A 27,674-nucleotide genomic window follows, 5' to 3' on the forward strand; every position below is an offset into this window, starting at 1 on the left:
ATCCCTTGATGCCTCAGAACATGTCCTACCAACCGATCCCTTCTTCTAGTCAAGTTGTGCCACATACTTCTCTTCTCACCAATCCTATTCAATACCTCCTCATTAGTTATGTGATATACCCATCTAATCTTCAGCATTCTTCTGTAGAACCACATTTCAAAAGCTTCTATTCTCTTCTTGTGCAAACTATTTATCATCCATGTTTCACTTCCATATATGGCTACACTCCATACAAATACTTTCAGAAATGACTTCCTGATGCTTAAATCTATATTTGATGTTAACAAATTTCTCTTCTTTCCTTGCCATTGCCAGTCTACTAATATTAATTTCAAATTTAAAAAGTGTTAGAATTCAAAAATTTTTGGCAATATTGCATTTAACAGTCTATGTGTTACGTAGTAATACTCTATTAAACACTGATAATCAGTAAGTGAAATCAGATTAATAACAAGTAATATGCTACTGGAAACTAAAAGAGATTCCCATTTTCAAGATAGGGAAAACTGTTAAAACATTTTTGAAACTCAGTTCATTTGCAAATATCATGTATTCCATTGTATAAGACTTATTTCTGTTTCAAGGTAAAAGATGGTGTATGATCAGTGAAGTATGGTGTAACTGTCCACATGTTATGTAGCCACTATTACAAATATACGGAATTTTACTCGCTATAAAACTCTGTAATTGAATAAGTAGCAATATCCTCCAAACAGCTTTAATTATTGCATAGCACTTAAATCTGTGGAACTTGCAATATTTAAAAATGGTGCAGGAACACAACCTCATGTCTGACAGTAACAAAAACAAGACAAAATACTGGAAATTACACATGGCAGTTTCTAGTATGTGTTGCTTCATGTGATTCTAAAATCAATCTCTAGACTGACCAGCAAGCATAACCTATTCCTACATTCACTATCTTCCAAGTAGGACACTCTCCCCTCTTGTAATTAAGCCAAGAGTATTTTTTACACTACTTAAGATATTCTTTTAAGCCCAAATAACAGTAAACTGTGGTAGATACTATCTTCTGAGGGATGTAAGTTATAACACCAGGCCATTCTGCAAAAATCTCTTGTACGTTATACTGTAGTAGGCTGTATCGGTACTGTGGCTACAAGGTGTAGTGTTGATCAGTCTTGAATGCAGCCATTAGCAACAATGAATATTGAAAGATCTGTAAAATATTTGTTGGCCATGTCTTCCGTGTACAACTCTGCCCTTTTCCTCTTGGTCCATATTGTAATCTTAGTCTGCTGCTGCCATGCAGCAGTAGTACTCATTTGCCACTGGTACACTGTTTTTTGTCATGTTTTGCTGTACCTATCAACGCATATTGTCAATCAAGTATCACATTACACAAGTCTGAAACTGCTCCACTTTAAAAATTATTTTGTTTTTCCAAGAAACATGTTAAAGTTTTCTGTTCAGGTAGGGGACTGCACAAAACATGTGATGAGCAGTATTTCTTTCAGCTGATTCCGTCTACATATTACAGAAACAAAATTGTATGTAGCTGTACAAGCACTGAGGAAAAATGCCCAAAAGCTCTTAGGATAGCTGCCTACTGTGTATGTATAAAAAAATCTAGGACTAATACTCAGAATTATTGATGTAAGTAGATTAGCATTAGTTGTAACTGATTATAGTATCCTTTAGGGAAGTAGGCCTGCAGTAACAGCTTCTACCAATTGATGTATAATTTGTCTGAGCCTCAAAGGATCTTCATAAAGGAATTTATGGAACATGATGTACTAATGAATGAGTGAATGAATGTCTACTCTAGAAACTCTTTACCCACAGGTAAACTGACTATAGCTTTTCAGTACGTTTGTTTCTTTTTGAAGTTTGTTGACAAGAATGTATCATAGAAAACGACATAATATTCACAATGTAAGACTACAGTGCGAAATTTACACTATCCATCATTTAACTTTTACTGTAGTATCAACAGGACTGATATATTCAGACTTACAAATCTTTAACCACCAAATGATGTGAAGAATGTAATAGATAATTAAGATAAATTTAGACACACACTAAAATCATATCTTCTTGATGACTCCTTCCTTCTATCCCAAAGAAAAATTTCTGAATTTTGTGTGACAGATCACTGCCACAACCCACCACAGGCCCCAGTCTATTTAAGGCTAGCCAAACTACACTCACCCTCAGTTTTCTATGTCTATTGCTACAGCTCTTTGTGTACATAATTGGTTCCTGCTGAATGTTACTTAATTACTGAGTTCAAGTGATTAATGCATCTGTGGAGTACAGTTATGTTCAGTCAACTGGTCATGTTGTACTTATACCTAATTACAATATGAATGGAGATGAGGGTGGTCCCGTTCTCTGAGCAAATTTCTACTCTGGCTGGTCCTCCATTTATTCTCACAATGGCTGATGGTGTTACAAAGGACATTTTACATCAGCTGGTTGAACAGCATGACTCGTTCACCACAGCATTGCACCCACCACTCACAGGTGCTGGACAATCAAACTCAGGTACTTCAATCATTGGCTTCTGTTTTGTCTAGTCGGCATGCTCCTCAGTCTGTGTCACCTGCTATTTTGCCCTCTTTGGCTTCCATGGTTTATCCAGCACCCTTTCCTATGTACAATGAGTCCACTGAGAAGTGGGACACATTCAAGAAATTTCTGCAACAACACTTTCAAGCTTTTGGTATTAATGATACTATTTTGTGTCATGCCTTATTGCTTTCATGGATACTGCCTTGAATGTATCAAGTCCTGTGTCAACTTGCTACTTTACAGTATCTATCTTCTTTACTGTTTGACCAAATGTGTGAACTTCTTTCAAAATACTATGGTAAGAGCACCCATGTTACTGCATCCTAGGGTGAGTTTTACCGCTGTAAGAAGCAACAACATCAATCCTATTGAGCGTGGGCGGCTGAACTCCATGAGTTAAGTCTCCATTGGAATTTTGTGTTCAATGTGCATAACGAGCCATATGCTGATAAGATGGTGAGAGATGCTATCATTCATTTAACTCCAGATCGTGAGGTGTGAGAGTGTGCCCTCCAGTGTGAAAATCCATCTGTCTCTGAGGTTTTAGCTATTGCACAGTTGTTCGAGATGTCAAGAACTGCAGGTAACGAGCATGGTGTGAGGTATCGGCAATCCAACCCTCTCCTCCACTCCAGGCTTCAGATAGTTCACAGGAGGAAGACATGAATGTTGTGGTCTGCACACGGTCACCATGCCTAGGTGGCCGGCCTCACTCCCAGCAGCAGCAACACCAGAAAAGTAAACAGGCCAGTAAACAGCAATGTATGCATTCCATGCTCTGTCCTGCCCATATTGTTTCATTAACCATGAGCACCCAGGCTCCCCAAAATGCTGGGCTACCTGTCATACTTGCAAAAATTCAGCACAATGATCCTGATGTGTACATGGACATAAACATTGTACTGGCTGTTACTGTTACGTCAAACAAGCTTTTCATCAATGTTATGGTTTTTCGTAAAGTTCTGCACATGCAAATGGATACAGCAGTTGTGGTAACCTTGTTAAACTCACAAACTTATATGGACTAGGGCTCCCCTCCACTTCTCCCTGTACCACAAAGTTAGTAAATTACGATAAACAGAGTATTCCTATTCTCAGCCCATTCTCTGCCACAGTGACCTACAAGTCAGCAGTCTAGTCACTCTCACTTCTTCTTGGAGATAACACATGTATGGAGAATCTTTCTGGATTAGATGCTTTTAAGTTGTTTGGTTTTACCATTTCAGATGAATTGAATTTAGTGTCTGAACAAGTATACAGGTAGATGCAGTACATTCTGAGTTTTCCTCTTTGTTCTCTCCTCGATTGAGGTGTGCCAATAATTTTCATGAAACCTACTTCATGCCCTCGTTTTGTCTGGGTCTGTCCCATTAAAGTGGCAGTCAGTGAACAAGTCAAAGATGAATTAGATCACCTCACAGAATCTGGTGATGCTCAGCCTATTGTATCAAGTGAGTGGTCTACCCCCTTAGTAATAGTAAAGAAACTGTTGGGCCAGTTATGGCTATGTGGCAATTTTAAAGTTCCTGTGAATGCAGTCTGTAGTGGATACACACCCGATATCACGCCTGAACGAAATCTTTGCTAAGTTGTCAGGTGGACAATATTTCTCAAAAATTGACTTGCCAGATGCCTATTTACAACACCCTGTAGATACAGTCTCAACATATGTCTTTTGTCAATACCACTTTTGGACTGTACCAATACTTTTGGAGTTGCCAGCAATAGTGTCCATGCCAGGTTGTGCAAACTATTTGTATGGCATTTTAGTTTCCGGTGCCTCCACTGCAGAACATTTGCAAAATCTCTGTATTCTTTTTTCTGTCCTCCAAGCAGCTTGGTTGAAAAGTAATTTAGAAAAATACCAATTGTTTCAGCCTTCTATCATTTGTCTTGGGTTTGAAGTTTTTCATGAGGGTCTCAAACCCTTGTGTCAACATGTTTCTGCTATTGTATCACATCCACATGCTATGTCAGTCAAAGAATTTCAGGTTTTTCTAGGCAAAGTCGCCTACTACCATAAATTTTTGTGTGGGGCAGTGACAATCGGGCAGCTGTTATATGCATTGCTGTGCAAATGGACCCAGTTTTGGTAGTTGCTGACTTGTAAAACCATGTTTTCCACCCTTAAGACCATGTTGTATCCTGTGTCCTGCTTGCTGACATACTATGCAGGCCTCCTCTTGGTCCTTGTGACAGACGCTTCACAGTATGAATTGGGGGCGGTACTGGTTCATAGAAATCATGACTTCAAGCAGGCTATTGCTTATGCCTGAAAAACACTGACTCCTGCACAGACTAGGTACTCTCAGATAGAGAAAGAAGCTTTGGCCATTGTATATGCTGTGAAAAAGTCCATGTTTTTCTCTATGGTATCAAATTCCACCTAATCACTGATCCTTATTGGGATCTTTTCCTTTTGCATGATTCCTATAAGATTCATTTCTGTCCTACAAACCAAGACATAAATGCCAATGCTTGTCCCACCCGCCAGCTCATTTGGATGCAGGATTTGATCAATAGAAATCGCTTTGTTTCCACATTGTATCACCACACAGAAGATGGTTGATGGTTTTCCTGTAACTAGCATGTGGATTGTGAAGGCTGTAGCTTCAGATACCATCTTGCAGAAGGCCATAACATTCATACAACATGGTTGGCCAGATTCACCACCTTCTCATGTGTCTGACCTCTCCATAATTATTACATTTTTGACATTGGTTCTCTGTTGTGGACGGTGACCTGATTTTAGACGAAGATCATGCAGCCCCTCAGGTAGTGATCCCCTCAGTGCCTCACTTGGATGTTCTCTGTTTATTACATCCAAATCATTGAGGTGTCTCATGCACAAAAGTGTTGGCCCCTCAACACATGTTTTGCCCAGCTTGGACAATGACATTACCGGTACCTGCCTGGTTACCTCCTATCCACAGTATGTGATGCACCAAACAGCTCCCTGAGCACCATTGTCTCCTTGGCCAATGGTTTCACTTGCATGGGATGGTATACATGTGGATTTTGTTGGCCCCTGTTTCAATACTTATTGGCTGTTGGTCATTGATACCTATTCTCATTTTCCATATGTCATTCACTGTGTTTCCACACCCACAACTGCCACCATAGAGCTTTGTCCATTTTTTTTCACTCAAAGGCTTGACCATGATGTTAGTGTCTGATAATGGTCCACAGTTTTCATTGCAAGGGTTTGCAACACTTTGAATTTGCCATGGTATCCGGCACATCCTTGCCCCACTGTTCCATCCACAATCTAGCAGTGAGGTGCAAACATTCAAACTCATACATAAAAGTGTGTTGCTAACTCTCCATCTGATGTTGCCTTAAATCAGTTTCTCTTCTCATACCGTTTCATGCTGTTTGGTGAGAAGAGCTACTCCATGGCCGTCAGCTGAGATCACTGCTCCACCTCCTTTGTCCTCCACCTTGACATCAACCTGTGCAGCTGCTGTGCCTCTTCTGACTGGGTGTGGCTGCCTGGGCTTGCAGTTTTGGACATCACCCTAAATGGATTCCTGCTGTCATCACCAGATGCCAGGGGCGATGTCTCTGCTACTTCCAAACAGAGGACAGCCTCTGCTCAAGGCACCATGATCAACTTTGTCTTCATATGGATGGCTGGGCACCCTCTGATATCACAACACTGCCTTCGAGCCTGTCCACAATGGGCGTCACATCACTTGCTGCTGCCAGTTCCCCACTCTCGCATGGGTGGGGGCATCTGTCCTTAGCTGCCGAACCAGCAATTCCTCTATTGTTTCTAACACCATTATCAGGGATTCTGTCACCCATTCCTGATACCAGTGTCATCACCACCATGAGCACTGTCATCAGAGCCGATGCCCGAGGTCAACACAGAAACAGCCCTGGTATCACCGGTGTTGCTGTATTGTTTGACATGGGGAGGTGTGCGCAGAATGTGACCATGCCCAAATCACTTAAGACTATATATTCCCATTCCACACACACCCCCTTAGCCAGAGCTCAGCAGATGAGGAGGACAGCATGGACATCTCAAGAATCTGTGAGCTCCCTAAGAGAGGAGGAATGCAGCAATGCATACGCGTACTTCCAAACAACCTTATGTGTGGCAGTGCTGTGTCATCTACAGAGGGTGCCTCAGACTTGAGTGTGTGAGTGTGTGTGTGTGTGTGTGTGTGTGTGTGTGTGTGTGTGTGTGTGTGTGTGTATGAGAGAGAGAGAGAGAGAGAGAGAGAGAGAGAGAGAGAGAGAGAGAGAGAGAGATCCCACCAAGGGCCCCAGTCTATTTAAGGCTAATCAAGATACGTTCACCCTCACTTCTGTATGTGTATTGCTAAGCTCCTTGTGTACATAATTGGTTCTTGCTGAATGTTATTTAAATACTGTGTTCAAGATGTTAGTGATTCCATGGAATAAAGTTGTGTTCAGTCTACTGGTTGTGTTCTACTTATACCTAATTACAAAAATGTACGAGGGTCATTCCGAAAGTAATTTTGTGGCGACTTTGGATGTCCACACCAAATATTGTTGGTGTAGTGCTAATGCTTCCTCTTTCATTTGTAGGTGGTTCTGTTGTTCTGCGGTAGATGGTGCCAGCAGAGGAGTGTTCCAAAATGGAGTCTGATATGGTCATGTGTATTAAACAGCAATGTGTGACTGAATTTCTCACTGCTGAATAAATTGCACTGATTGAAATCCATCAATGCTTGCCAAAGGTGTATGGAGATAATACAATAGACATGAGCAATGTGAGGTGATGGTTAAAACATATTTGAGATGGTGAAAAGGGTGTGCATGACAAGCCATGACCTGTTCGAACCTGCAGAGCTGTCATCTCTTGTAGTCAAGAGTGTCTTCACAAACTCATCCATGCTGATTGCTGGATAATGACCAGAGAACTGTGTGAAAAGATAAATGTCAGCTGTAATGCCTTGGAAAAAATGTTGGAACATCTTGGTAATCCAAACATCTGTGCAAAATGGGTCCCACAGATGCTTACAGGAGAACAAAAATCTCATTGAATGGAATTTTGTTGAGGCCTGCCGGGCCAATATGAAGCTGAAGGTGACAATTTTCTGAATAGCATCATCACCAGAGCTGAGACATCATGCCACCACTATGACCTGGAATCAAAAGACAGACCACAGAATGGTGACATGCAAATTCTCTGTCAAAGAAGAAATTCAAGACACAGCCAACTGCAGGGAAAGTGGTGTGCACAGTCTTCTGGGATACCCAGGGCGTGGTTCTTTTGGTTGTCCTGGAGCCTGGAGAAACTGTCAGTACAGCTTGCTACAAGACAACACTGACTAAGCTGAAAGCCCAGATTTCCAGTGTAAGGCCAGAGAAGAAGACCACCTTTCACTGGCAACATGGTAATGCCAGCCCCCACACAAGTTTTGTGACCACGCAACTCATTGCAATATCTGGCTGGACTGTCTTACCACATCCACCGTACAGTCCCAATTTAGTGCCATCAGATTTCCATCTCTTACCAAGATGAAAGATGGACTACATGGTGAACATTTTCAAGACTAATGTGCTCTTCTCAAAGCTGTGAGGAAGTGTTTAGCCTCAGCAGCTTCTGATTTTTACAAGGACAGTGTGCAGGCTCTGTTTCATCATTGGCAAAAGGGCATAATGAATGGTGGTGACTATGTGGAAAAATGACAGTCTGTAGCTGAAATATATCTCTATTTAGCTGTGCTGTTGTGATTTATGTATCTCCTGTGGTTTCCATGAATAAACATAGGAGGCATACTTTTGGAATGACAGAAGGCTAACCAGATCGGTCCGACACCATACTAATTTGACAGTAAGAGAACTGTACAAATGTGAATTCATTGTATGAGTCAGGAAAAAGCCTGCTGGAAGCTAGTGGTCTGATTTGTATATTGCACAGATGACATACAGCATCATATATTGGTTTCTAAGGAAGCACTGTGCACCTGTAGTGTGTTGTTGGCTGTATAGGTGAAAGAAGTACTTTTTCCATCCATGAACTGTTATCACTACAAAGGGATGTTGATGGTAGCCATTATTGATTCCATATTTAAATTTTCAAACAATTTGAACACACTTAAAAATCTGATATTCCAGTAGAAAAATGCATCTTTCATAAGGGAAGGATTGTTTATACTTGGCTCGAGGGTCACATTCATCTGATTTAAACTTAAATGAGTATTTATACATTGAAGTAGAAACATCTCTTCAAGTCTGAGATCTTTCATCTTCCAGTAACAGCTACTGAAGTAGTTTATCTCAGAACTTTCCTAGATGCCACATCTCTAGTAATTGAAATGATGACATGTTGAATTGCATTGCTTTGGAAGACCAGATGAGGTTTTCCATGATATTAGGCAACCAAACCATTATGATATATCAGTGAAATTTTTCTGTCAATATGTATGGTAGAAGAATACTCTCTTATATTAATTGCTGTGATTAAATGAAAAAAAACCTTACCTTATGAAGAAAAATGTATCAACAGAGAAAGCTGCATTGTTAATGCCTTGGAAGAATACCTCTCTCTCCACAACTCCACGATATGCCATGTTATCTAATAAAAGAAGCAAATACATTTATTTATTTATGTATTTATTTTGCCTGGCAAAATTAGGGCCTACAGGATCTCTATTACATCTAATGAGTCTTCCTCAGTGAGTAAATGTTACAATTTATATGGTATGTGAACAACATATAATAATAATAATAATAATAATAATAATAATAATGATAATGATAATGACAATACATATTGTAATGAACATGTGGAATTTACAAAATGTGTCTTACTGGCATTAAGCAATTTCCTAATTAGGTTCCTGTCAAATGTGAGTAGTGATATCTAACAGAAATGTATGACAACAGCACAGAGGAAAAAGGAGAAAAAGTTGAATGGTTACATGAAGAGCAAGACATAACAGGACAAGATTAGCAGATCACTACACCAAGGATAAAAGATGAAGTTTTAATCTCCTCTCCAATGCAAAGTGAATTTGGACAAAGTGCAGATTATAGGGTAACTTGTTCCACAGTCATATGAGTGAAATGCAGAAGGAGATGGAGAAGGATTTAGTGATTCACAAAGGTAAAGCCAACATGTTGCAACATGTTGGATGTATTTGATCTGGTACGGAATGATGATAGGTATTTGAAATGTGAGGAGAGTTATTAAGGACAGTGCTGACTAAGAAACTGACAACATAAGGAGAGTGTGTGAAAATCATGCCATCTATCTTGCTGCATCCCACCAGAATGAAAATGGGAAAGACTGATATGGTCAAATAACCAAATGCTGCACACACATCAGATGCAAGCATTCATCACTAGGTTAAGAGTTTAGAAGAAAGAGTATGTTAAGTACTGTGTGGTTTTCAAGGATCTGTACTCATGAAAATTATCAACTGGTAGAACATTAAGCTCTTCAGCAGAGATAACAATATTTTTGTTCAGATTGAACCAAAAGGCTATGAAAAATGTGCACCTTTAAATGGAAAACTATGCCATTCAAGTACCTATGACCAGCTACAGTCACATCAGATAATGTGTTTATAAGAATTAAACATTATCAAAAATATCATATGTCGTTTTGAGAACTGAATGGATACTGATGTGTAATCAAGAACAATGAAAATAGGAATAATGTTTGAAGTGTAGAGAGGTTAGAAAGTACCTGTGTTTCAGCTTCCCCCACTAGGTTGCTACACATTCAGCATTTCCTGTAATGCATTTGATTAACTGTCACATTTTTCTGTATTGTGCACAGAATAACACATTTCCTTATGTTATAATTTTCATGAGTTTTGTGCTTTGTAACTAAAGAAGTAGCAATCTTCACAATATGTAAACATTTTATTATGGCAAGCAATCTTTCTTTTTGGGTAAAGAAAGGTGGATTAATACACAGTGATGCACAAGTATTTAATAATGGGATGTACATAACTATTAAACAGCATACAAAACGCACTTTGTGGAAGTAACTTGAATTACAGAGTTACAGGGTATACACAGTGTAGTAAACATCCATTTTTGTTTTTAAATATCTGTTTTGAATGGGAGATGGCTGTCTTTCTGAAACCATGAGGATAAGTATTATCACATATCAATTACATATCACTGAAATCATTTCTCTACCAAGACTGTGTATTATATTTTTGTACATTTCAAAAAGCTGCAAGACACACTGAAATTGTGATCTCTAACTTGGTCTCCTTAAGTGTTAGATAAACAATCATATTCAAAGACAAAAAAGCTCAGCAAATTTTAAACGGTTACATTTTCTCATCCTGTGTAATTTTACTGAAAAGAGGGCTTTACATATTAAAATCACTACTGTAACATACAGGAGATGAGTTCTAAAAAAATTCAAAGACTGAATACTGTTTACATTTTTCTGGAGCTACTTGAGTGCTCTTATGTAATGACCAGATACTCAAGAACACACGAAATCTTGACATTTCTTGTTTTGTCCATCCAGTTTTGCTGTTGTCCATTGCTGTGATGCATATTTTTTAGTGTCCGTGTGAAGCCTTTAACCTTATGAAGAATTGCACTTGTCAGAGAGCTCTTAATCATCATCTTTCAGTTGTACTTTCTGCTGTTACGAGCAGCCAATATTCTGAAATGAGACTGGACTGGTACAGACAACTACCTTAAAGTCAGGTAAGTTGCAAGTTGCTTTCAGTATTGTTATGTAATGGTAAAATTGAATATAACAGCAACCAGTCAGCATGGAGCCAGTTTGTAATGGTGTGCCATCCATATAATTGGTTGATTCTCACTTGCGAGCAACCAAAGAACACAAATTATTTCAGGTGAATGTTTGTAGTTAATTGGCATCCAAATAGTCATACAAGTTGCTTGAATAGTGTTCACAGTACAGAAAAGTTGTTTCAACCTTAGCTATCTTGACAAGGCATACCAAAACGAAAAACAGAACATATGGAGTTTTTGCTTAAGTTTTTATGAAGAAACTACTACTAACACTACAGATTCTCCTTACAAAGGAGTTTATCACAAAACAAGTGCTTTTAATGCTGAAAGACGGTATCAGTACTTTGACATTGCCTTTCAACTTTCACTTTGGCTACATTATAATAAATAAGGAAGACTATTGACCATGTTTTACTGATGGTATTCATGATCATTTTTAATGAAGGAATATTAATACATGACTTGGCATTCACAACTTCCCCATCCTTCTATGAGCAAATATATTTTGATTTTATACTGCCTTTATTTCTTTTTTATTAGTTTGTTTTATTCAGGAATTCATTTTCAATTAGTTATAATGGTAGACAATGATGACATTCTAATTTTATAAGAAAAATAAGATGGTCTAGGATGATAAACAAATTTTCATTTTTGGTTCAAATGGCTCTGAGTACTATGGGACTTAACATCTGTGGTCATCAGTCCCCTAGAACTTAGAACTACTTAAACCTAACTAACCTAAGGACATCACACACATCCATGCCCGAGGCAGGATTCGAACCTGCGACCGTAGCAGTCGCGCGCTTGCGGACTGGGCACCTAGAACCGCTAGACCACCATGGCTGGCTTTCATTTTTCAGCAATGAATGTAACATGTGTACCTTTTATCAGAACAGAACTGACTTGTTTTACAGGATTGCATTCTTTTCATTTGGTCCAGAAATGACAGATAATCTTATTCGAGTACTACTCTACTATCACGAAATAATTTCTTTGTCAAATGAAAAATGTAAACTGCTTACCTGAGTATTTGAAAGCAACAATACAGGTATGTCCTAAAATAACCCAGATCATGCTCAGTGATCTCAGACCATGAATTGTTGGAATTGTGTCACTTCCCACTGACCGATCACAGATAATATTAAAATTTAGCCTCACAGAAAATGAAAGAATAATACGCTGCATAACACCTGAAACATGAAAACAGAGTACAGTGGTACTGTCAAAATCTGAAATGGATTGTGATATATGCATATGTAATGACACTGAAGTTTCTCTGTAGTAGAAAATTTCATAAAGATTAGAATTTATTGGAGCTTGTCTCAGTATATATCACATTTTTTTATTGCTGGTAATATACTTGTTGAAAGAATGATGTGTACTGAGAAGCTTGAATTAATTAGTTTCATATACCGTACAATGCTTTCCCTAAACCTATTAGAAAATTTACTTGTAATTTTACAGGCCAATTTAAACATTCTTATAACATTAATCATTATTACTTCTATGCCTCTTTCAAAAACTTGACTCTGATTCCTGCAACCATGAAATGTTTAACAGTACATAAAAGGAATGCTAAGAAGATTGTGTCTGGAAAAAAAACTGGCCTCACTAATTTACTGAAATAACTAATCATTGCTGCAACTCATACTGTCACAGAAAGTGATCCTGTAAGTACCTGTTTACACTTGAAAGCATAAATGCATTTGTATACATTCTTTTCGTGCACTAACAAAGTAACATGCAAAAGAATAACAAGTATGCATGATCGAACATCTGGAATCTGTTCTCAATTAGAGGCAAAAATTTGGCATAGCTTTTACTCCCTTCTGTAATTCCATGCTGACTTCAGGATATGAAAATGATGATCATGTGACACTGCATGGACTGAATGGATTCCAAGAACATTTTGACTGGATTAGTCTCCCTTTCATGTTACTGTTCAAATTACCATTCAGCCATCCAGATTTAGGTTTTCCATGGTTTTCTTAAATCAGTTATGGCAGATGCTGGGATGGTTCTTTTCAAAAGAATATTGGGAATTTCCTTCCCTACCCATCTCAAAAATAGGTTTAAGATTCGTATCTAATGACATCATTGGGTCTTTAAGCCCTTTCTTCCCCTCATGATAGGAGAAAGAAGAGAGAACACTTACACTGCATTTGTTGTTACATTGTTCATCTACATCTACATCCACATTTATACTCCACAAGCCACCCAACGGTATGTGGCAGACGGCACTTTACATGCCACTGTCATTACCTCCCTTTCCTGTTCCAGTTGCGTATGGTTTGCGGGAAGAACGACTGCCAGAAAGCCTCCGTCCGCACTCGAATCTCTCTAATTTTACATTCATGATCTCCTCGGGAGGTATAAGTAGGGGGAAGCAATATATTCGATACCTCATCCAGAAATGCACCCTCTCGAAAGCTAGACAGCAAGCTACACCGCGATGCAGAATGCCTCTCTTGCAAAGTCTGCCACTTGAGTTTGCTAAACATCTCTGTAACGCTATCACGCTTACCAAATAACCCTGTGACGAAATGCGCTGCTCTTCTTTTGATCTTCTCTACCTCCTCTGTCAACCCGACCTGGTACAGATCCCACACTGATGAGCAATACTCAAGTATAAGTCAAACGAGTGTTTTGTAAGCCACCTCCTTTGTTGATGGACTACATTTTCTAAGGACTCTCCCAATGAATCTCAACCTGGTAACCGCCTTACCAACAATTAATTTTATATGATCATTCCACTTCAAATCTTTCTATATGCATACTCCCAGATATTTTACAGAAGTAACTGCTACCAGTGTTTGTTCTGCTATCATATAATCATACAATAAAGGATCCTTCTTTCTATGTATTCGCAATACATTACATTTGTCTATGTTAAGGGTCAGTTGCCACTTCATGCACCAAGTGCCTATATGCTGCAGATCTTCCTGCATTTCGCTGCAATTTTATAATGCTGCAACTCCTCTGTATACTACAGCATCATCTGCGAAAAGCCGCATGGAACTTCCGACACTATCTACTAGGTCATTAATATATATTGTGAAAAGCAATGGTCCCATAACACTCCCCTGTGGCATGCCAGAGGTTACTTAAACGTCTGTAGACGTCTCTCCATTGAGAACAACATGCCATGTTCTGTTTGCTAAAAACTCTTCAATCCAGCCACACAGCTGGTCTGATATTCAGTAGGCTCTTACTTTGTTTATCAGGTGACAGTGCAGAACTGTATCGAACGCCTTCCGGAAGTCAAGGAAAATCGCATCTACCTGGGAGCCTGTATCTAATATTTTCTGAGTCTCATGAACAAATAAAGCGAGTTGGGTCTCACACAATCGCTGTTTCCGGAATCCATGTTAATTCCTACAGAGTAGATTCTGGGTTTCCAGAAATGACATGATACGCGAGCAAAACACATGTTCTAAAATTCTACAACAGATGGATGTCAGAGATACAGTTTTGCGCATCTGATCTACGACCCTTCTTGAAGACTGGGACTACCTGTGCTCTTTTCCAATCATTTGGAACCTTCCGTTCCTCTAGAGACTTGTGGTACACGGCTGTTAGAAGGGGGGCAAATACTTTTGCGTGCTCTGTGTAGAATCGAAATGGTATCCCATCACGTTCAGTGGACTTTCCTCTGTTGAGTGATTTCAGTTGCTTTTCTATTCCTTGGACACTTATTTCGATGTCAGCCATTTTTTCATTTGTGCGAGGATTTAGAGAAGGAACTGCAGTGCAGTCTTACTCTGTGAAACAGCTTTGGAAAAAGGTGTTTAGTATTTCAGCTTTACGTGTGTCATCCTCTGTTTCAATGCCATCATCATCATCCCAGAGTGTCTGGATGTACTGTTTTGAGCCACTTACTGATTTAACGTAAGACCAGAACTTCCTAGGATTTTCTGTCAAGTCGGTACATAGAATTTTTCTTTCGAATTCACTGAACACTTCACGCATAGCCCTCCTTACACTAACTTTGACATCATTTAGCTTCTGTTTGTTAGGGAAGAGAAAGAGATGTTTATTTTTACAGGAATCTTAAAGATGAACTGAATCTTTTCTTTAATGGAAATTTTCAGGCAATGTCAGCTAACACTGATTTCATCTGCTCAAACAAAAAAGGAAATTCCTTATTTGTGACTAACATGGAATAGCTATCATACAAGAGTATCAGAAAGTAATTCAGATTCATACTGAATAACAGAGAACTGCTGAAAATGAGTTTTTTTAAAAAGAAACTGTGGCCTGATTTATACAACTATGGTTCCATAAGTTTATCAAGTACTATTCATTTCCAGAAATAATATTTACTCTCCATGGAAATAACCAACCATTAGACTAACTGCCCATTTTAATGTGTGAGGTAAATACTTTGAACACGAGGAACATTGTCCAGTATGGGAATAGATTTAAAATTTGGTCTGAAACTATTTACAAACAAAGGCAGATGATATCCTATACACAATAAAAGCAGCTGTAAAACAAAGCAGGGATTTGCTAGTCAGTAGGAGTTTGAACATACAATGAATAGTTTGAATGAAATGTCACAATGATTTTCATTGTACAGGTTTGTCACTCACTCACAGCAAAGTACTTCACAAATTTTTTTCCCAAGAATCAAGAAACATTGAAGCTCTCTCTCTCTCTGCCATGTGTGTTCTTCACATGGCAGTTTAACACCATCTCTGACATTGCTACTGTAAAGATCTTCTTGGACCCCTAGTGAGGAAATGGTGCACTTGTGACATTTTTGTAACATAAAAAAATGTTCCTCTGGAATTTTACATCTGGAACAATACTTAGGACTCAGAGAATCCATTTTATGATCAAGAGATATACAAGACCTGGTAATAAAGAACTTACCAACTTGCAAAGAGCATTCTGAATGGATGAACTCACGGGCAGCAGAGTAATATCCTAAATAGGTGACAAAAATGTTAATTCTAGAAGGGAGCATATAGAGAAACAGTGGTCATCATTCCAAAACTTTGAGAAGTGGTCACCAGTCATAACATTTATTGTCCAGACACTTACTGAAAACTCAGTAGCTGAAACTGGTACTAGGAAAATGAGGCAAAAATATTAAGAATGTACTCATAGCCCCACTATAAAGAGAATGTTTAAGATATAAGCAACAATGCTATCAGGTTTACGGAAAGTGTCATATGTTATATGAAATCAATTAATTTGAGTTTCTCAATACATGACACTTCACAAAGTCCTGCTACCTCATAGAGTTTCTGTGAGAGTTATAAGGACTTTGAAGCTGAATGAGCTTGTCTTGACCATAACTCACTGCTGGTTTTTTGAATAATAAAACTGTCCCCAGAGACTGCAAAAGTGCAGAAGTTATAGCCATCTAGAAATGAACGAGAAAGGTCCATAATCATAAAATTGTTTCTCGGTACAATAGGCTGCTAGAAGTCACAACATCCTATGATATACTTAAAGTTCAATCCTAATAAGATACTTTACCCATTGTTGTGACATGTTGCACATCATATTTACTGATCACATGAAAAAAGAACAGCTGACACAAAGTAAAAGTCCAATACACAGAACTAACTTCAGGCATAGTTGTCAGTACACAGCAAGTGATAATCTTGAATAAAAGCCTCACAGCATTCTTGCCACATCAGATTTGTCAGTGTTGAGCTTTCAACAGCTATCTCCAATGCCATTATCATGGGATATTTCTGTAGACCTGTGGTGACTATTGACCAAGTTGTGTATCAACATCTTTGTTTTCCAAGCTCTTTGGGAGTGGAGTGTGGTCCCACATGAAATGGTAAGCACATGTGTACTGGGAATCTACTGGATGTATATGTACGTGTATGTGCTTTGGACCAATAAAATCATGCTTATTACATTACATTATTTGATCCAGCAATCCTACAACACTAAACCCATAGTGGTGACCCAGAATTTATTTGCAAGTGCTATAATGAACTCTCGTTCTATTGTGCAGTACACAATGAACCACTTGCTGCCTGCTACATTGCACAGGAGCCAACTAGGGTTTCCAACGGACACCCTGGCATCATTTTCCAATTATCTGCCTTGTGTTCACAATAGTCCAATGCAGTTTCTGAACACACTGACTAGCTGTACTCAACAGTACAGTGTTTCTACATTTCCACAGTCACACATGCCAGCATTAGGTACGAACAATAACTTTTCGTTATCCTACATGAATCAGCCATCATGTGGCAGTGCTCCATACCAACAGAACATTTTTTGTGCACAAAACTTTGCATGCAAATATTTTACATCAAATGTGAACTTTCCACGTGTACTGAGTGCTCAACAATGGCCGACACAATGTGCTCAGTCACCAGTGACTATGTTTACAAATTTCTCAAGTGCTAGTGAGAACTTACACCAGGGTCAATGGCGTTACAAATCGAGCCAGATGCTCAGGACAGGAAATTTTATGTTTATCCCAGAATTCCAGATTTTGCTCCAGCACCCCCCCCCCCCCACCCCCTTCCCCATACTACCAGCACCTGCTTTATGAGTGTTTCCAATGGCAAATGCCATTTTCTGCCACATCTGGCATATGTGTTCCACAAATGTTAGGTGATTTCGATAACTTTGATGCAACTGTAGGGGAGGGGCCCAGAAACTGTACTCCGTTGCTTTTCACACATTGGTTGACTATGGTCAACTCTTCTATGCTGGTCCAACTCTACACCTGTTGGCATTACTCTGTCAAATGCCCGACTCGTTGATTTATCGATCATGATCGAGCCAGCTGTGCCTACCGTGCCACGTGTCACTGACAGTGACGGGAACTGGTACACCGCTGCTGCACCCAAGTCAGTTACGCTGCAGAGTTACGGATAGGGAATGGTAGTTTCCGACAAATTGTTATGCCAGGACTTCCCTATCCACTGGCCTGAACTACCGCCCCTTCATAAGGACCATCCACGTGCATGGTTTTCCTTGGTCAACCATGTCCTGCAGTTACATGGCATTGCTGACAACAACTCTAAATTCCTTTGCTTACTGTGTCACCTCTATGATGAACCAGACCTGATATGTGATGTTGTGGCTTTGCCTCCCACTATGGACAAATATGCATTTGACCAGTGCATCATCCTTGCGCGCCTATCCAGATCTACGGGGGAAGCTATTCACCTCATCATCAGTTATGAGTTACTGGGTTCCAGATCCCTGTTGCAGCTCTGTCGTCATCTACATGCTGTGATTGACACACGTCATATGTGAGGAGTTACATACTGTCAATGTCTTTTATGTGCTGCCCTATGAGAAGGATACCCTTTCTGGGGTATATGAAACCTAGATACTTAACAAAGAATTGTAAAAAGGTGCCATTGCTTTAGATTCCATTTCAGGTCACCATTCTGCAATGTATTGCTCAGCATGTGAAGGTTCTGCAAATGCTCATCTGTATTAACACCTATGAAAATTATGTTGTGAAGGTAATTGCAACATGCAGAAATACTGTGGATCAACTGTTCAAGAAACCACTGAAATACGGTAGGGTGACAGAAATCCCAACTGGGAGCCTTCGATATTGGTATAATGGCTTGTTTAAAACAAAAACCTGTTGAGACTCTGGATGTAATGGAAGTAGTAAATATGTGTCAAAAGAAACTGACCTTGGTATAAGGTACAAAACTTTTATTTTGAAAAATAATTTTCTGGGTTGAGAGATTGTAAATGTGTCTACAACAACTTCTGAGTTTACTGCCTTGAAATCCCACATAGTCAAAAAGAGCTGTTTGCCTTCTGAACAGTTACTATGGTGCCACTCATGAGCTAGATAACATGGGCATACTGACAGTTTGTTCTTGTAAGCACTCAGGTTATGCCTCCACTTGTGGAGGATGTGGGATACAGGTCAGACTTGGGAAAAATGGGGAACTGTGTTTGGCTTCAATTGAATCTGAGCTTGTACATCCGTTGTGCAGCCTAACCTGGGAGGAGAAAGGTCTGAGAATTCTGTGTATAATTTTTCAGTTGCTTGGAACGAAATCTGAGTGGACACTCGGTGGATTTTGTTATTAATTGAGAATCCAAATTGATTGAAAGCATCGAGGATAACAATATTGTCTGTATTCAATAAACTAATGCATAAAAAGCAAACATACTTACAAGAAACTTCAATTTAAAATGTTCCCCTTTCCTGTAACATATGTGCACTGTATGTTACAACTTTCTTTGGAAATAGTTGTAATGAAGGTGATCCAAGAGTTCAAATTCATATGTGATGCATGTTTGCACTTGAAATACTGTTGGTTTGTCTAGGATTCATAAACCTAGTAACGATTTTTTTGGATTGTCCATGTTGGGGTTTACTACAGTTTTAACTGTCTGCAATGGATCATTGTTGTGGGCTTCTTTGCCTAGAAAGAAGTACAACAATTACAGACACTGTGGTGGGACCACATTTAGTGCAAGCAGAAATATTTAGAGGTATTTAGGCCACTGATGGCATGTGGTAGCAAAACGTGGTGAGTATGCAACACCAGACACCAATAAAATTTGCCATAAGACAGATGCAGAATCTGAACAAGACAGTGGGCATGTTGTATGCCTATTTCACTTCAAAATATAGTATGTCTATTAAACCTGTTGTTAATAATGTTTTCCCTAAGTGTAGCCTGCTGCCTCACTGGCCAAGCTGGTTGTTTTTCTCCTATAGCCATGCACACTGCAAAAACTTCTGAAAGTGTTTGCCAATGCTTTCCATTCCCTTGTGAGAACTGAAAACTTAATCCGAAGACAATTCTGATAGAAAAAATTACCTCTAAACCTTATTTGGATTCTACAATTTGATCTCAGTAATTAACTTTCCAACAAGTGTGAAAAAAGATAGTAGAATCCTAATTGACAATGTTTTCTTTGATGAAGCTTAATAGTAAGAAAATAACTGGAGTCCCAGAAACAAATGCTCTCTCTAATCATGTTGTACAGTTAGTTAGGATAAATAAGATACCATAGTGGATTATAGTATTGCTAATCCTCAGTGAAAAGCAGACAGAGTAAACAGAGAGTCTAGAACAAATGTTTTGAAAAAAATTTACAAGAGATGATATGGGTGAAATTTATAATGAACCATATGCTGACATAAAATTTAATCTATTCCTTCACAAATTCATATCAATATTTGAAAACAGTTTTCTGCATAAGCTAATCAGAAAGGACATTAAACAGGCATGTAAGAAACCATGAATCACTAGAAATATTAAAGTATCTTGTGAAAGGAAAAGGGAAATGTCTCTGTTGGCAAGAGCAAGCACAGATCCTCCATAACTGAACATTACAAAAACTACTCACAATTGCTAAGAAAAAGTTACTAAAAGTCAAGGACCATGCAGATTGTCAGAAATCAGTAATTCCAACAATGGACTTAAGGCTACATGGAAAGTGTGTTGCTGAAAATGGACGCCTTGTGGAGATACTGTGCATCTCTGAAATTTTGTCACATGAAAAAGTGTTTCTGTTTATCTCAGCTAAACACTCTAAAATTTTGCGTACATAGTTCTTTGCAACCTGAATATATATGTTTTAATATGTTACGGCAATCAAAATTTTTGCCAGTCCAGATACGAACCTGAATCTCCTGTTTATCAGGGTCAGCTATAGGGGTCATTCAAGGACCACTTGAGGATCAACTGAAATTTTCAACATTATTGATGTGCCCCACTTATTGCTTCTTAACACTACAAGCAGAGCTTCTCCCTTTGTGTAAGAGGAAGTAACACAGCTGAGAGAACAAACTTGGTGGAGAAATTTGGCTCACTCTAACATAAGGATATGTCAATGAAATGAAGTAAATGAAATCAGTGGGGATAAAATTATTGAATTCCAGTGACATGCATGTCAGTGAAACATCTCCAGAAATACTTTTTCTGGCCTCCGTCTTCCCCTTGTAAACTATATTTTCTCCTTACATTCTCATCAAAACATTCTTCAGCAATCCATATTGAAAATAAATGGGAATTTTTTTCCTTAAAGAGAAAATTTGCATTATTTCTGTAACTAAAATTCTTCTTTAAGCAGTTTTAAAAATTTAATCTTTTGAAAAACTAAAATTCTTATCAGAAACACATTAATTTATTTACTCATCGAAATTTAAGCATTCACATGCAATTGATGTCATGATGGGTAACTTAAAAAAATTTTCACAGTGGGAACTGACATGTCAGATAAATGTGCTTACTTATTGTATAAAACTAGCAGTACATAGATTGTAAAGGTAAACTATAAATAGCAAATTCATATATAAAGTTTCACTGGTAAACTACACAGTCTGGTAAACATGGAACTGCACATTGTTAATAAGGAACTACACATATATTTTACTGTATGAAAGCCTGTAAACTGTCTTTTCATCAGATGCTTGTGTGTTTTATTTTTAAAGACATTTAATAAGAGATGATGTATCTCTGAAGGTAATATATTAAATAGTTTTATACCTACATATTTACAACTAGAGTGTATTTTCTGAACTCTAATTGTAAGTATATCTACCTTTATCGTGGTGATCGTTTCTCCCTATGTAGGTTGGTGTCAACAAAATACTTTCCCATTTGGAGGAGAAAGTTGGTGATTGGAATTTCTTGAGTAGATTCTGTCGCAATGAAAAACACCTTTCTTTTAATGATGTCCAGCCCAAATCCTGTATCATTTCAGTGACACTCTCTCCCATATTACACGATAACACAAAACGTGCTGCCCTTCTTTGAACTTTTTCGATGTACTCCATCAGTCCTATCTGGAAAGGATCTCACACCGTGAGCAGTATTCTAAAAGAGGATGGACAAGCGTAGTGTAAGCAGTCTCGTTCGTAGATCTGTTAGCTACATTTTCTAAGTGTCCTGCCAATAAAACACAGTCTTTGGTTAGCCTTCCCCACAACATTTTCTATGTGTTGCTTACAATTTAAGTTGTTCATAATTGTAATTCCTAGGTATTTCGTTGAATTTACGACCTTTAGACTTGACTGGTTTGTTGTGTAACCGAAGTTTAACGAATTCCTTTTAGCACTCATGTGGATGACCTCACACATTTCGTTAATTAGGGTCAACTGCAGTTTTCGCACCATTCAGATTGTAATTCTAAATCGTTTTGCAATTTTTTTTGATATTCTGATGGCTTTATTAGTGGATAAACGACAGCGTCATCTGCAAACAACCTCAGACGCCTCCGCAGATTGTCTCCCAAATCGTTTATATAGATAAGGAACAACAAAGGGCCTATAACACTACCTTGGGGAACGCCAAAAATCACTTCTGTTTTACTCGATGACATTCCGTCAATTACTACAAACTGCGACCTCTCTGACAGAATGCCACAAATCTAGCCACATAACTGAGACGATGTTCCATAAGCACGCTTGTGTGGTACAGTGTCAAAAGCCTTCCGGGAATCCAGAAATACGGAATCGAACTGAAATCCCTTGAGAACACTTTATGCGAAAAAAGAGCTACCAGTAGTTGTGTTTCACAAGAACGATGTTTTCTAAACCGATGTTGCCTGTGTGAATAGCCCTTTTTTTCGACGTAATGCATAATGTTCGAACACAATATATGTTCCAGAATCCTGCTGCATCATATGGGCCTGTAATTAAGTGGATTACCCCTATTTCCTTTCTTGAATATTGGTATGACCTGTGCAACTTTGCACTCTTTGGGTACGGATCTTTCGTCGAGCGAACGGATGTATATGATTGTTAAGCATGGAGCTAGTGCATCAGCATACACTGAAAGGAGCGTAATTGATATACAGTCTGGACCAGAAGACTTCTTTTTTCAAGTGATTTAACTTGCTTCATTATTCCGACGATATATACTTTTACGTTACTCAGTTGGCAGCTGTTCTTGATTCGAATTCTGGAATATTTACTTCGTCTTCTTTTGTGAAGGCATTTCGGAAGGCGGTGTTTAGTAACTGCTTTGGAAGCACTGTCTTCAATAGACAGTGCTATTGCGCAGGAAGGCATTGACTGTGTCTTGCCGCTGGCATATTTCACATACGACCAGAATCTCCTTGGATTTTCTGCCAGGTTTCGAGATAAAGTTTCGTTGTGGAAACTGCTATAAGCATCTCGCATTGAAGTCCGCGCTAAATTTCGAACTTCTGTAAAAGATCGCCAATCTTGGGGATTTTGCGTCTGTTTAATTGTAGCATGTTTGTTTCGTTGTTTTTGCAACAGTGTTCTGACCCGTTTTGTGTACCAAGGAGGAACAGCTCCGTCGTTTGCTAATTTATTTGGTATAAATCTCTCAATTGCTACCAATACTATTTTTTTTGAATTCAGGCCACATCTGGTCTACACTTATATTATTAATTTGTAAATGTGGAACTGACCACTATACGTCATGAGAGTCAGACCTGCCAGTATAAAAGAAGGCGCAGTGTTTTGTGCTGTCAGCAGAGAAGCAGTAACAGTACAATTGTCTCTCGGAACAGCTCAGTGACTTCGAACATCAATTAGTCATTGGATGTCACCCAAGTAACAAATACATCAGGAAAACTTCAACCCATCTAAAGCTGCCCAAGTCAACTGTTGGTGATGCAGTTGTGAAGTGGAAATGCAGAGGAACAAACATAGCTAAGCCAAGACCAGGCAGACCTCATGCACAGACGGACAGGAACCGTCGAGCATTATGGAGCGTTGTTATAAAAAAATCCCATGAAATCAGTGAAAGGAACCACTCGCAAGTACCCAAGTGGACCCAGCAGTCCAGCCAGCACAATGACCGCACACAGGGAGTTGAAAAGGATAGGGTACAATGTCGAGCAGCTGCTTGTAAGCCGCATGTGTCTATAGTCAGTGCTAAGTGACACGTCAGTTGGTGCAAAGAACAACGCCACTGGACAGGGGATGACTGGAAACGAGTGGTTTGGAGTGATAAGCTGTGCCAATCAATGAGAGGGTTTGGGTTTGGCAAATGGCGGGAGAAAGTTGTCAGCCGTCATGGGTAGTGCCAACAGTAGTGAAGTACAGAGGCGTTACGGTATGGCGCGTTTTTCGTGGTTAGGGTGTGGTTCTGTTATTGCTCGGAAGTCATAAAGAGCTTCTGTGAGGCGATGATTTGTGGATATTAACATTCCTGAAATGGATTGACCTGCCCAAAATCCTGACCTGGGATTAGAACGTCCACTTCACCTCATAACCCTGTCTTATCAGGATCATTCCGAAATTTTGAAATTATTTTAATCGTAATTCTTTTGAAGATCATAACTTTTCTTCCCTAATGGAGCGCTGCACCTGGGCAGTGCACTGGTTTGGGTTGCTCAGAACAGATTTTTTGTGGCATTTGTTTGCAGAATTCAATAAGCTGTTTGCCTAGAAGGAACGGTATCCACTGACTACAGATCTCTCAAATCCGAAGATTCATGCTCGAGATAAAAAACCTCTGCCGATCCAATCCCGAGAGTGTATTTAATTTGTTGATAGGCTGAGTGGGGATATGAATCTTGTTTTTCCCAGTAGTGGCCGTTATCTGACATCTCGACCGACTTTCAGCTCTTATATCAAACCATTACAATGGCCAGTTATTGCTAAGGAAGTCGCCAAACACCTGCTGCAAATGTTTCGAACACTAATTTAGTTTTAGTCATGCATTGACAACTGAGGTAGATAGAAAACTAGCGGAGAAATTGCGTCCTACCCAGTAGGCTGAGCAAGTCGTAACTAGCACGACTTATTGGAACTGAAATATTCAACACTAAACCAGGAAGCCACAGAAAATCCCGAGTGATCCTCTCAGTGCCGTCTCAGTCGACCGTACTAGCATTTTAATGACGTTAATGTGACAAGGGATTTGACGAATCAGAGTAAACCTACATTTCTGTTATTGACGAAAATGATTTATTTTGGGAAATATGTTTAATACTCTACAGGAAAACAATTACACAAAAACAAAAACAAACGCCGTCCGAACAGATCTTGAAGGCCCAATGGCACCGACCGACCGCCGCGTTAACCTCAGCCCTAAGGCGTCACCGGATGCGGATACGGAGGGGCATGTGATCAGCACACCGCTCTCCGGGCCGTATGTCAGTTTTCATGACGGTGTCGCTACTTTTCAATCAAGCAGCTTCTCTGTTGGCATCACCTCGCTTGCCAACAGCACTCAGCAGACGACGAGAGCCGCACTACCACTACGGCAAGGACGTTAGCAAATACACGAAAACATGCAAATTTATTGAAACTTGAAAGTGAAATGCAACCTTGCATGATGTATTTGCTTCATTACGGTGGAAACTTAGTATGTCGCCGTATTAATAATACTATGTAATTTGTAGACACTTGTGCACACATAAACACAAAGTGCCCTTACATACCTAATCGCTGTCGCGGTTTTGTTTCAGTTACCGGAATGTCAGCTCCCTCAGCCGCAGGACTTACGTTCCTGTTACAGCGGCATATATCTGAAACATCAACACATGCTGTTTTTTTTTAACTCTGCACAATGGTGTACTTCATTCAAAATATATTTAAAATAAATGTAAGAATTTAAGATTACCATTGTTATTCACATTCGGTTGACAACTTTTCCTTTTATCTGGAAGCTTCCCATTCGGTGTTTTACCGTTTGAAATTGTCGTAATTTCATATTTGTAATCATTTTTCAGCACCGGTAGCTGACTCTTTTGCTTCATGTTACTCCAGTAGTAGTCATATCCTGTCCCTATTGCCAGAAATATCACCATCACAGATGATACTGAACTGAAAAGAAGCAGAAAGCAACTAAGTAGCTTGTATGTACACTAAGAAAAATAAATGATATTGTGAGACACATGTGCCCCACATATATTCTCTCTCTTCTTGTCCCCAGCAACTTTCTCACTCTGACACACACACACACACACACACACACACACACACACGTGCTCTGAAGAACACACTTCTGAGAAATTATCGAGTCTCTTGCGGCCACGTCTTACTAGGGTTGTCGTTCGATTCGCGATATTTTGTAGACGACTTTTGCTGGTTTTTCTAAGGTTTAGAAAATGCCTGTGAGTTATAAGCAGTCTTTCCGAACAAAGGTTAACAAACAACGTGATCAACAGCATAAAACAGAAGAACGTCATAAACTAAACCACGTGAATGACTATACATATTATGTGCTTTGTTCTATAAATAACAAAACTCAACACTGTGTATTAAAGTAATAATGAATAGGGATCTGTGTATCAGTATGGACAACAATAAGAAACTGAGTTGCTTTTCAATCTCAGTACAGTGTCTGAAGAGTGAATCTACAGAATGTTTCCGTAATAGCGTACATAAATTGAATAGGACATAGAGGACGCGCCAGTGAACAATTTGAAGTAGGGAACCTGGGGTCGGAGAAGCCAGCTTGAGGAGACAATAGGAATAAAATCACATTACCGTGTACTTTTTTATTTACATTAGTCACAATTATTTGCAAATAATATCACTGACACAATGAACGTACCATTTGTACATTATCTTACAAAATGTGCTAAAACTAAAGGCCATCAACTTCAATGCAAGCATGACAAGGGCGAACAAGATTCTGACGCACCCTGACAAATATCCCTGGTGTGTTTCGAATCACATCACAGGCGGCTACAATTCTGGCAACTAATTCCACCTCCGTATCCACTGGGGTCTCATACACAAGCGACTTTAGATATCGCCGTAGGAAATAGTCAAGGGGATTCAGGTCAGGTGAGCTCGCAGGCCATGGAATAGGACTTCCCCTTACAATATAGCGACCAGGAAATACAGCACTGAGATAGTTGCGGACATCCACACTGGAGCGAGCCTGTGCATCGTCATGTTGTATCCACATCCACTCACGCACAGCAAAGAATACGTTCTCCAACAACTCAGGTAGAACTCTTTGCACGAATCCCTAGTACAGGTGGCCATTCAGATGGCCAGGTAGAAGATATGGCCCAATGAGCTTGTCGCCTACAATGCCGGATGATGCCTGTTGGGAAATCTTTCCTTTTACAGTCTTTCAGCAGCGAGAGCATTGCAACGTACTTCCCCATACACAAGGTGCATGTCAGTGAGTTCTGCGAAACTGTACCGATACTGCTCCATCGTATCGTACAGTATGTCTCTGAAAAGCACTGAGTAATGCATGGGTCTGTCGTTGATTCATAGCACGTTCTATCATGGGTCATTGTAAATACGGTACAACAGAGCCACCTTATGGACAAGTAAAGTAAAAGAACCTGCATCATGATTTCCTGGTAATCAGGCTCGTCCTCCTTGTTTCCTTGCAGGAGGTAAAGAATGTACATGGAAGTAAATAGTACAGTACGTGTAAGCTTGTACACAAATTAGTTGTAAATAACGTATTGCTGGAGAAGGCGGTAGACAAGTTTACTTCCATATTCCCTTAAGTTGCCTTTCCGGCCCCAGGTTTCCTACCTCAGATTGTTCAGTGGAGCAT

At 39.3% G+C, this 27,674-nt stretch overlaps 1 protein-coding gene across 1 annotated transcript in view; it reads right to left on the minus strand.

Annotated features, from left to right (window-relative positions):
- LOC124722361 (O-acyltransferase like protein-like) overlaps window positions 1–27,674 on the minus strand; it is a 277,205-nt gene that overhangs the window by 67,025 nt on the left and 182,506 nt on the right. The window contains exons 4-7 of the mRNA XM_047247536.1: window positions 25,767–25,969; window positions 25,585–25,671; window positions 12,270–12,437; window positions 8,998–9,091 (exon numbers count right to left, since the gene is read on the minus strand). Of these exons, the coding sequence (XP_047103492.1) occupies window positions 8,998–9,091; window positions 12,270–12,437; window positions 25,585–25,671; window positions 25,767–25,969 (552 nt within the window). The remainder of the gene's footprint in view (window positions 1–8,997; window positions 9,092–12,269; window positions 12,438–25,584; window positions 25,672–25,766; window positions 25,970–27,674) is intronic.

This window comes from Schistocerca piceifrons, chromosome X, assembly GCF_021461385.2.
Source record: "Schistocerca piceifrons isolate TAMUIC-IGC-003096 chromosome X, iqSchPice1.1, whole genome shotgun sequence".
Classification (NCBI taxonomy): Eukaryota; Metazoa; Arthropoda; class Insecta; order Orthoptera; family Acrididae; genus Schistocerca; species Schistocerca piceifrons.